Source organism: Kogia breviceps, chromosome 6 (genome assembly GCF_026419965.1).
Source record: "Kogia breviceps isolate mKogBre1 chromosome 6, mKogBre1 haplotype 1, whole genome shotgun sequence".
NCBI classification, from domain to species: Eukaryota; Metazoa; Chordata; class Mammalia; order Artiodactyla; family Physeteridae; genus Kogia; species Kogia breviceps.
In genome coordinates this window covers 85,666,112-85,678,468 of record NC_081315.1, presented here as the reverse complement: position 1 = coordinate 85,678,468, position 12,357 = coordinate 85,666,112, and the positions used below count along the sequence as shown (strand labels likewise).

The 12,357-nt window shown below is 45.0% G+C and overlaps 1 protein-coding gene across 1 annotated transcript in view; it reads right to left on the bottom strand.

The window, feature by feature from the left end:
- RELL1 (RELT like 1) overlaps nt 1–8,525 on the bottom strand; it is a 66,637-nt gene extending 58,112 nt beyond the window's left edge. The window contains exon 1 of the mRNA XM_059067620.2: nt 8,328–8,525. Coding sequence (XP_058923603.1) covers nt 8,328–8,415 — 88 coding nt within the window. The 5' untranslated portion in view covers nt 8,416–8,525. The remainder of the gene's footprint in view (nt 1–8,327) is intronic.
- Between the last annotated feature and the right edge of the window lie 3,832 nt (nt 8,526–12,357).

Sequence of the window (12,357 nt, the reverse complement as noted above, 5' to 3'; positions counted from 1 at the left end):
CGAGGTAGTAATGACATTTTATCATTATTGCTTGTTTAATCATTCTCCCTGATAACCTGCGCTGGCTCTGTAAAGGCACAGACTGTCTATTCTGTTCGCATCACTTCATCCTAGTGTCTTGCACCCCAGTAAGGCACCTGGTTAATATTTGCTGAATGAGTAAATAATTTAAAGAATTAACCTGTGAAACAAAGGTATAAAGGAAAGGTATAAAGTATCATAAAATTGGGAATATTATATATATATATATATATATATATATATATATATATATACGTAAAACTAATAGATGCATTTAAAGTACTGGTGCAGCAACACAACTGAATTCAGTTTGTCTTTGAAAAGAACTTCATGAATGGATTTGAGTTTTGAAAACCTTTGCACTGAAAATTTTCACTAACACTTTCAAATGTGTTGACGTCCCAGCATATTCACCTGATAAGGCAGTACTTGTTTACTTTTTTATTGTCATTCTTTTTTTCTCCTAGACCAGAGTCTCTGCCTCAGGGCTTTCGGAGCAATATAGCCCTAGAGGCTGACAGACAAAGCAGCCTCTTTCCATTTCAGAAGGGAAGAGGGGGGAGGAGACTTAACAGCTAAGACTTAGGGATGATTTTGGAAAGCAAAGATTTTGGAAAGCTTAAGTCTTCGCTTTATTTTAAAGAAAACGCCTTGGGCTGAGTCAGAACACCTGGATTCCAGCCCTGGCTTCTTTCCTTCCTTCCTTCCTTCCTTCATTCATTCAAATGTTTTTAAGCATCTGCTCTGTTCCGGGTCCTGTGCTTGGATCTGAGACTTGGACAGTGACCAAGACACACACACAGGCCCTCCCTCACCAAATCTAACATTCTGCTCCTCGACTACGGGCTACGGCCCTTCCTGATTCCCGCAGGCTCCTCAACCTGAAGCTTCCCCATCTGCAAAGGGAGGGCTGAATTATAAGAGGACCACTGAGTCCCCTCTGACGCTAACATCACGTGACTAAGAACGACACAATTACCCTCAGGAGTCAGTTAGCCAAAGTCATTCTTCTCAGGGTCTGCTCACCCCAGATCCAGAGAGCTGAGAAACCAGGCCCCGGAGCGCGAGGACCAAGTATAAGTGTAGACCTTGTCAGAAGCAGCAAAGGGGGGTCCACTGCAGCAGAGAGACAGCTTTCACACAGTGGGAAATGTCCTAGACAGAGTCAAGAACCCCCTTAAGACCTGGCTAGGCCGACCCAGTATCCTCGTCTGCTAAATAAGCTTTGAGGAGATGGTCAGCCTTAATGCTCCAGGGTTCTACCTCCTCACTCCAGCATGTGTTTCCCCCACACCACCAAGCAACTAACTCAATTCCTACACTACCTGGAGAGAGCATCCGATCCCACAAGTTAAGGGCTCAGACCCAAAGACTCCCCACTGCCCTCCCCGGCCCTCCATCCATCAGACGCCAATGCTAAGTCCAGGTTGTCACCTGGACTTCTGATCAACTGGCTATAGATTGAAGGTTCCAATGACCCCCTCCTTGAGTTCAATTTGCTAGAGTGACTCACAGAATTCCAGGAAACATTCTGCTTACTAGATCACCAGTTGATTATAAAAGGACACAACTCAGGAACAGACAGATGGGAGAGGTGCACAGGGCAAGGGATGGGGAAAGGGGTGGGGTTTCCGTGCCCTCTGGGTGTGCTACTCTCCACACATCTCTATAGGGCCACCAACCCAGAAACCCATCAAGTCTTGTTATTCAAATTTTTAAAGCGCTTAATCTGTGGCCCTCCCCCTGCCTCCTCCCCTCCCCTCTGGGAAGAGGTGGCTGGGTGCAGCTGAAAGTTTCAACCCTCTACTCCCACCCTCCTTCAGGTGACCAGCCCCATCCTGAGGGTATCAGGGGTACCACCCAAAATCCCCTCATTAGCATACGCTCAAAGGGGGCTCCTCACAAAGAAAAGACACTCCTATCATTTAGGAAATCCCAAGAAACTTTGTGTCATGAACTGAGGACAGAGACTAAATATATTTCTTATTACACATATATTATACATATCATATATTATATATTATTATTTATATTATATATATTTCTAATTATATTCTACTTCAACATAACATTCACCGGTGAACAATGAGAAGATGAACAATGACCAGTTCAACCCTGGATAATCAAACAGGATGTCAATGGGATGATTACACTAATCCTAGGGGAAAACTGTCAAAACTTTGTGACTGTAGCTACAGATCCACTGGCTAAAGAAAAACCAGTTGGTGAATTTTTCAGAATTCTTCCCAAAGAAACTGCCACATTCTACCCTTGTAAAAGATGAACCATTTCTTTCTTTTTTTCCTTTTCTCCTTCACTGCCTAATTTTGGTAGCTAATGGCTCAGCCCCACATATCCCCTTCACCCCGAGAGCTCCCCTCCAGGCTCACTGGCCCCTACTCCTCCCCTGGGACCTTGGCTCTGCCCAGCTTGCTTCCTCAACCTCGTGCCCATGACACCGCAGCCTCAGCAGCCTGGGCTCAGGAGCAAGATGAGTCAGGGGACACGTCAGGCAACGGCAGAGACCCCGAAAGGAAAATTCTGGAGCAACCAGCAACTTTGTCCCATCTGAGAGCTATGACAGGTAGTATCTGGTTAAGGACAAAGTAATAATAATATATTTTTTTAGCATTTACTACATGCCAAACACTGCACAATGCACCCTTATATTTTTATCTCATGTAATTGTCACAATGATGCCAGTGAGGCAACTCTGCCATATTTTCTCCACAACACAGATGAGGAAAGTGGTTCAAAGATTTCTTTGCCCTCTGTACAATAGGCACTTTCTTAGTGGTTGGAATGCAGTTATACCCAGGGGTGTGCAAACAAAATGGGGGGAGGGGAGAGTCGGGAAAGAGCTGGCAGCTGTTTGGGATCCTGAGATGAACAAAGACAAGAAGGCAAGAAACTTGGGGCAATGCAAAAGGGGGATAGGAGATCCCTGAGTTCAACAAGTTTGGCACAAGGATCCTCAAGGTGAGATGACTGGGCACAGGAACTCAGTTTGCCTGGGATATCCACCACCCTCTACCAACCTTCCCTCCCCAAAAAGTCCCTTGGGCGGATTCCGTTTCTTTTCTCCCTTACAAAGAAAGCTGTGTCAAAAACTGGCAGAGAAAAACAGAGTTTCCATTATAATGGGCACCCATCCCTAAACCCACCTAGAACAGACGAAACCTCAGCTTTGCCAAAGTATCTTTACTTTATTAGATTCCCCACTAAAATACCAAAGCAGTGCTTCTTTTCACGAAGTGCCACTCATTTGAGGAGCTCTTTTTCTCCATAGGGTATTTTACTGTTTTGAGCAGTTTTACACTTGGCTGACCACAAACAAGAGCAGATGAGTCAGGGAAGAGGAAATGCAGGACCATAATCCCTTATCTGAAAACCTGGAAGTCAGATGTGCCTCGAAATTCAGACTTTGTAATTCTAGAAAGGTAACAATGCATTTAGCACACATTATTTAACACTCAGAAATCAAACTCATTAGTATTACTGCAGCCAAAACTTAGCAATATTCACACTGGTTCAGGTTAGGTTTCACCACCAACCAAGTATGCAAAAAGCCTCAAAAATCTTCTGGTTTTCAGAGTTTTTCAGATTTCAGAATTGTCCGTAAAGGATTACAGCCATGTGCAAATGGCTCAAATATTATACTAGAAGAAAACAGTCAACCTATTAGTGATCAAAGACATACACATTTAAACAATCAAGGTATAAATTTTTGCCTTACAATTTAGCAAACACGTTTTTCAGAGAAAATGCCAATGGTATGAAAAGTGAGTCCTTTGACCACTGCTGTGAGAATGTAAACTGGAACAACCTTCAGGTCACTAAGATTGGTGGCATCAATGGCCTCAAACATGAATACCTTTGACCCCAACATTGCCTTTTCAGGAACCCATTTTCTATGGAAGTCATCGATATCCAGACAAAGCTTTGCATAGATGTTCACTAAACAATGAGTTTTAAAATTCGTTTAAAAATAATTAGCAAAAGCTAAAATCTAAAATGGAAGCACAGTGAGGTAGAAGACAGAGAACCATGTAGTGGAATATTATGCAGCCACTTTGTGAGTGTGTAGGGAAATGGAGAAACCTTTAAGTATAACATTAGGTAAAAAATACCAGGTAAAACAGTATCTTTGCATTATGGTCCCCTCCAAGTAGAAAATACATACAAAGAAGACCAGAAAGAAATAGGCTGACAGTGACAAGTATCTTGGGAGTAATGAGATCAAGCGTTATTCTCTCCCTTTCCCCCAAAACTTTAGACCTTTGGGGGAATTATCCAGAAATACCAAGAGCACTGTATTTTAGCTGAGGAGAAATGGGGGAAAAAAAAGGTTTGGCTACTTAACTCCCAGTCAATGGCAGCAAACTCATGAATCTGAGGTGTCACTCCAGACTTTATATATTTACAATGAACTTATAACTGCAAAACCATCACCACTTCCAGAATGAAAACATGTGTGGTCTACATTTATTAGACAGTTTGGTTGACATTATAAGTCTAGTCTAATGGGCACTTTGGGTAAGAAATACAGGAAAAAAGATACACAGGGTAGAAGATATATACCACTCTGCCATTTGCCAAGACCTTTCAGAGACACCAGCTCATTTGCTCCTCACTAGCAGCCAGTAAGGCAGAAAAAGATAGGGGTTGGCACACACCCATTTTCCAGGCAAGAAAATGGAGGCAGAGAGAGCCACACTCCAGAAAGCGGCAGGCACACTTCAAGTCCAGGGTTCTGACTTAGAGCTTGGTGCTCTTTCTACTCTATCATGCCATTACCCTATTAATGATTCTTTATAAATATCTTACAGTAAAAAGAAATTCCTCACTCTAAAGAAAAACGAAATGATTTGGTAACAATAATAGGCCTCAGAATTGAATAGATGTGAGTCAACGTCAAAATCCAACTTACACGTGTAAGTGCCTTTTTCAAGTTAACTTCTCAGAATTCAATTTCCTCATCTATACATGGAGTAATAAAACTATATAGCTGACAAGATGTTGTAAGAATTAAATGATCTGAGTAATTAGACCAGAGCCTGCCACAAAACAGGTATAATAAACACTGCATTCCTTCCTCAGAAAAGGGCCCACAGTGTACTAACTGCAGATTCCAATTTTAGCCAGACTCACTGTTCTCCCTGCTTTCAGCAGCCCACCAAATCTTTAGAATTTCCAAAGTAACTGCCCTAAAATTCTCAGAAACAACTCAACATAATAGTTTTAACCAATGACAATTTAAATCATTTTTTGTCGGTTTCAAATAACGACTCTTTGTCCCAAAGTGTAATTAAACTTCAACATCAGAGACAATTCTTTAAAAAGTAAGAATCTTTTTTCTCTATCACCTGGGGCTTTGGTCTCTCTCATTCAAATGTGACTACTGAAACTCCCAAATAGTTTGTTTTATTTATTTGGGGGCGGGGGTGGGGTGGGGATGGGGAGATAGAGAAGGACAGGCACGCCTCGAATTTTGCATTTTCTCCTTAAATGAAATTTGGGCACGGAAGCCCAAGCTCCAAGGGGTGCCTTCTAAAAACATTCTGTCCACTGACTAAGATTAATGTACATATACAGCTAGGCAGCTACCTGGCCAAAGGAGAACCCAGAATTTAATAAAGCTTATCGTTAGCATCTTAATGAGGAATCAGGAGGCTGGATGGAAGCCCACAGAGCCCCAGGAGAGGGCACCTCTCATTCACCAGCCCCTGGTCCTTTTCAGCTCACTCCTTACTCAAAGGCTATGCCCATTGTCTGCAGAGAAACTAAGCCGTAAGTAACCAGAGAACTTAAAAGACATAAATAAGCCAAGATGTGGAAAATCATCCCTTCTGGTGCTGGTGGTATATAGTTTCAAATGCTGCTACTAAGACAGAAGCTTAATGAGATTCTTCTACTAGGCAGGAAGTCAAAGACATTGCCACTACCCACTGTACACTTAACTGTCCTTCTTTTCTCTACTTCCCATCTTCTGATAACCCCATGCTTACAATATTATGATGTCCTAAACTCCTTATCTTAGAATCTCAACAAGACGGCTGAAGGTGATTTCTTTTCTATTTTCTCTCTGAGGAGTAGTGCAGTATAGTGGAAAGAGAATGAACTTTGGAATCAAGCAGGCTGGGTTATCAAAGATAAAGATACATGTAGACACACACACACTCCCCTCTTAGTGATTCTGCTTCTAGGACTGAATGTTGACAGATACACTAGCTATGTGATGTTGGGCCAATTGTTTAATCTCTCTGGGCCTCAGGTGCCTCACTGGAAGTAAGAACTTCACAGAACTGAGAAATAAGTATAAAAATGAATATAAAGTGCCCAACTCAAAGCTTGACACATAGCAGGCACTCAACATTACTCCCCATCTTTCTCCCTACTTCCCTAAAACATTCCCTACAAACATTAACACGGTCTTAGATTCCATGGGGATCAGATGTTGGCTGGTCAGAGCATCTTTTCTTCACAAAACAGGTCTCAAGTCACACTGGCACATTTGTACACTGTACCCTTTCCTTTTTAGATACCTCATTCTTCTAAAGTGTTATACTGTGTAATTAAGAGTTTTGTCGGGCTTCCCTGGTGGTGCAGTGGTTGAGAATCCGCCTGCCGATGCAGGGGACACGGGTTCGTGCCCCGGTCCGGGAAGATCCCACATGCCGCGGAGAGGCTGGGCCCGTGAGCCATGGCCGCTGAGCCTGTGCGTCCGGAGCCTGCGCTCCGCAATGGGAGAGGCCACAACAGTGAGAGGCCCGCGTACCACAAAAAAAAAGAGTTTTGTCATCACATTCCAGTCCTGAAAGCTGTGTGTTGCTCAAAGATCCATCAAAACACAAACTCACTCTACAGATGATTTCTCCTGCTTTGACTGATTACATGCATCATGTGCTGAATTTTTAACAGTTTCCCTCCCAGGTCAAGCTCTTCAAATTCTGGAGCAACTGACTCTAGCCCTCTAAGTACTGTCTACAACCTGGGGTCCAATTTGAACCTGATGATGCATCTACCTGTCTCAGCAATGAAATGCAGGGTGAAAACCAAAATCTCTCATCCAATAATACATGTCACTAACGGCCATTTCCTCAGGGTGGATGGCTGAAGGAAATACAGATCTGCTAATAAAGACTCAGGAGATATATGTTCCCTTCCTAACGTATTCTGATTTCCACCAAAAAGTGAAGGCTAGAGTGATAAGCCAGTTTAATAGCTGTAAGCAAATGGATTCTTCTTAGGAGTGAAGAGCACTTATATGTGTCTTCATGGAGGAGATAGTTATGGTTGGAAGGCTTCCAGTTATTGCTTATTATTTGGACTGAAGAGGAGCTGCTCAAGCTTGGAAGAGCTTGCTGATGTAAGATTCCAGGCTCTAGTAACCCCAGCTGGACAAGAAGGTATACGTTTATTTATTTTTTTTTAACTACTGCTGTAAAGTGGCAATTAAGAGGGGGCTCGGTGGTAAGGAATCCCTGGTGTCTATTATTATAAAAACAAGAGTGTGAGAAAGGACTTCGGTAAAAGTTACACCTCTTCTTAGATTTCAATTAAAAACTGATCCAAGTTCATCATTGGGGACAGCATTTTATCATCTCTGCTGGTGGCTTCCTGCTCTGACCACAGAAGGTTCCTTTCGTGGTGACAGGAATCAACTCAAAGAAGAAAAACAAAAAGGTAAGTTTACAAACGCGCCTTCCGTTTTTCCAAGCCTGATTTATCCAGGATATGTGGGAGGAAATCAGAAATCCCCAACCTGTTACAAGAATCCATCAACCACGAAACTAAATGAAAACTTGGAAAGGAAAGAAATTGTAACTCCTCAAGGTTTTAAGATTTAAAAAAAAAAAAAAAAAAAAAGGAGCGGGGAGGAAGGTGGCGACAGCGCACCCGGTGCCCGGTGTCACGATCTTCCGCTCGCGGGGCCTTTGAGGATAAGGGCAGGAAAGGGGTCCGCAGGGGTCCAGGTTGCTGGGCCCGGGCGGAAGGACTCCCGAGGAAGACAAGAGCCGGCCGGGTCCCTACACGCCAGACAGCTCAGAGGTGGGGCCGAGGGGGTAACAGGTCCTCGGAGGAGGGACCTCGGAGGAGGGAAGGCGGGAGCCAAGCAGGCTGGGAGGGACGGGAGCCATCTCCACGCGCCGCACCCGGCCCGGGCCACCCCCAGACAGCCAGATGTTCAGCGCCGGGATCCCACGGCTGTGCCGGGACCACGGCAGCTAGAGGAGTATCGGGACTACAGTCCCGATCCCTCGCCTCCTCCTGCGCGCCCCGGCCGCTCGCTACAGGGCACTCACCCGGGGCCACGAGCGGCGAACTCACGGTGCCTCCCACGAAGACAGCAGCGGCGAGGACAGTGGACTCCAAGAGTCCCGGCGGAGCCATCGCCGCGTCCCTTCGCCCTCCTCCCCCGGGGCGCCGCGTCCCGGACTCCGGCACGAAGAGCAGCTCTGGAGCCCGCGCGCTGACAGACTGACTGGGCTCAGCCCCCGCGCGCTGCTCACCCCGCCCCGCCAGGGACCCTCCCCTCAGGCCCCACCCACCTCCGCTCGGCCCTGCCTCTCCCCGTTTAGCCCCCGGCTCCGCCCGCACTGGCAGGAGGCACATCCAGTGACCCCGCCCCCTGACCCGCCCACCTAAGCCTGGTCCAGCCTCTCCCCTTCGCCCCGGCTTCCTTTCCAAGTCCGTCCGCAGCTCCCGCCTCCCGGATTAGGCCATGGCCCCGCCCCGTACCCCGCCCACCGGGCGAGGCCCCTCCTGTCTGCTCGCTCGTTCTCTTTCCCAGACCTTCTGGACAGCAGCAGCCGCCCACATAGCGCGGGAGCCCGGGGTCGGGGCAGGCTCGCTGCGGCTTGTCCTCCAGGGCGCTGGGACTAGGCAGGGGCATTCCCCTAGGTGACTGGTCCGGGGTGGGGCGCTGCGCGAGATGTCAAGTTCCAATGTTTGAAAATGAGAAAAGCCAAATCATTAAATTTCTTCCTATCTCCACTTCCATTTAAGCCACTCCTATTGGGGGAAAAAACCTCTACATACCTCCAGGAACAAATTGCTTATTTTAAAAATGCTGTGCCCACATTGCACCTTGCAACTTCTACGAAGTAACTCTTCAAGTGCCTGGTCACTTATTATCTTCTTGTATCGTCCCGCCAGCTCTGTGAGGTAAGTAGTATCCTTATTTCACAGGCTAGAGAGTAAACCTCCGATGGCCAGGCCACCGTGATAAATTGGGATTAGCTCTTCATTGTGTTTGCTCACCCCTGTGCCCTCCCCGCCTAGCTCAATGACAGCATACACTAAGTAAGAGATCAGAAGTTGAAGAGAAAACTTCTGAAGAGATCAGAAGTTTTGAAGTTGAATCATCATCACGAGCAGCAATTGGAGTCAGGGTCTTTCTATGACTAGTTCCTTCTTTACTGCTCTTTAGAGACTCCTTCTGAAATAAGGCGGTCAGGCCTTGAACAAATGTTCAAGAATACCAGCAAAAGGAGGGAGTGGGCATTGGAGGTTTTCACAGAACCAGGCTCTTCCTTGGCCTGTCAGCCTCAGATTTTCAAAGGAGGACTCTTTCATCTCCTCGCTGAGTTCTCTACACAGTCCACTAGACTTTTACAAACATTTGTACTGATGTGGGAATTCCTAGAAGCTCAGGCCACTACAGATGGCTGGAGCCAAAGGATGGAGCCTCTGCCCTTTGAAGCCAAAGAAGGGCACTGTGTTTCCTTTGCACAGTTGTGTGCACATCCTCAGTCTGGCAGGTGAAGCAGTTTTATACCAACACAAATACAGAGTGGCTGCAGGGGAAAGAGGTCCATGTGGGTTTCTAACTAAAAAAAAATGAAAGAGTCCTGGGCCTAGAAATTAAACACACACCTATAAAGCCAGCTCTGGTTTTGGAACTTAGAATGTAGCCAAATGATTGGACCTAGATACCTATTCAAAATGTAAAATATCATTTTAAAAATGAGTAGTGTTTCACTCTTTCTCACAGACTGAACTTACTATTAAAAAGACAGGGCCATTTTTAACAACCTATTTGAATTGGATGTCTGTGGCTCTCCAGAAATAAGAGTACAATCCAGTAATTAAAGCTAGAAGCAACCTTAGCAATCATCTACCAAGCCACTTATTTTACAGATGAGAGATAGTTAAGTGACTTGCCTGCTATCTCATTGCTAGTGTGAGCCAGGGTTGGAACCGAGGCTCTAAAATTTCCCTTCTCAGACTTTTCCATAACACTTAGCTGCTTGACACACTCTCTAGAGATATTTCACTGTCACAGAACCTCATATACATGCATTTGCACATCTTGTTAATGGAGGGAGGGAGAAAGGGAAGAAGGGAGGAAGGAAGGAAATAAATGAAGCTTAAATTATTTTCTAGGTACTTAACCCTACAGATTTGTTCAGCTGATTAAAAAAAGCCCCATATATGCATATCTAAAAGCTATTGCTTATTGTTTTATTTTAAATGTGAAGACTTCAGTGTGAGCAAAGTTCTCATTCATGTTAGCAAGGGGATGTCATATTTCTTCTGAGGAAATAAAAATTTAACATCACAGGACTAAACAATCTTCCCATTTTTTCAGAAATAAAATTAAAGGATCATAGGTAGAAATAGTTTTAACATTAGCTCTCCTTTACTCAGCTCTTAGATTTAGCCTGATCCTGGGGCAAGCACTTTTCCTATGTTCCTTCATCAAATCCTCACAATTTTATGTTTGGGGAAGTATTATTACTGATCCCCACTTCAAAGCAGAGAAGACTAGGATTTGTGGGATAAGGCATTCACCAAAGTCACACAGCTGCTCCGAGTGCTGCCAGGACCCAAATCCACAATCAGCTCACTCCAGGTCTACACTTGAACTTCTGCTTATATTGCGCTGCCTCTGAAATGCAGAATACTAGCCAATTAGCCCTCCTTTTCCAATATAAAGTCTTATTGTCATTTTTTACTTAACCTGGACATTTGGAACTCTGTGTCAACAATTGATTAAATGCACTTTTTTCAGGGAAAATTAGTTATTTATATATGGGAAGAGCTTCTAGTAATCAAATTTACAAACTTATACAATCTTCTGTCCTTTCTGGTTTTTGTTGAATTTTGTCTTGTTTTTTCCAGTTTCTCTATAAAATTCAGTTAATCCTTCCCCTTAGTAGAAACCTTTCCTGTTTTCCTCTGTGCTGTAAGGTGGTACTTTTCATCACCATCATTTAAATGTGTAAGGCTCATTTGGCTGGTATTTACTCTAATTAATGTTGAAAATACTTCTGCAGAAGGTCTCTGTAGAATTCCTTCTTTCTGTGATTTAGATGTAGTCATCTTTCCTTTTGAGAGGTTACATCTAGGAAAGAAGGCTTCAGTTCTTTTAAAAATACGTTTGCAAGGATATCAAGTGATATTTTATAAAATCTGAGGCTATTTTGATCTGACAAGTATGTACTGTGTTCCTAGTACTGGGCTGAGGGGAGGAGATTGAAGAAGAGAGTCACTACATGTGTCATAATAGATCTTAACCTGGCTTATAGAAGCCAGGTTAAGAAAGGAAGAAAGGAAACAACTGCATCATGAAACGGAAATGGTCAAAGGCCCAGGGATCAGGATAAAGCTGTGCCACTGACTCACTCTATGACTTTCACCAGCTGCTTCTTACCCAGAAAATTCAGGCAGACGATATGATGATTTCTAAAGGTTCCCATCCAGCCCTAAGATTCTACACCATAATGAGCAATCAAATGATAGGGTGCATGGTGCCAAAGTTGGGCCCGACTGTAGGGTTTCTCAACATTATCGACATTTGTGGACTAGATAATTCTTTGTCGGGGGGCCTGTTTTGTGCACTGTGGGATGTTTAGAAGCCTCTTTGGCCTCTACCAATTAAATGCCAGTAGCGCTCTCCCCTTTCCTGATTGAAACAAACAAAAGTATCTCCAGGTGTTACCAAACGTTACCTGGGGGCAAAATCGCCCTTGGTTGAAAACCTCTGGTCTATAGGAATTCCAAAACCAAAAGGATTGCAACCGGAGGATCTGAACAAGCCTTCATGGAGAAAGTGCAGGAGCTCCAGAGACTGGCGCGAGCCGCGGCTATCAGCGCGGACTCCAGAGACGGGCAGGAGACGCTAAGGCTGCTGCTGCCGCCACCAAGAAGCCCGTGTGCAAACACAGGTCACTGTCCACACCTCCCCTCCCGGGAGCCTGTGCAGCCCGCCACTGCCGGTGTCCCGTGATCCAGGGACAACTTCCCCTGGAGAACGCACGGCGCGCCTCAGGCTGGTGCAACGTCACGCCGGCCTCTACCGCCGCAGGCTCGCCCCGCATCCGTACCCCT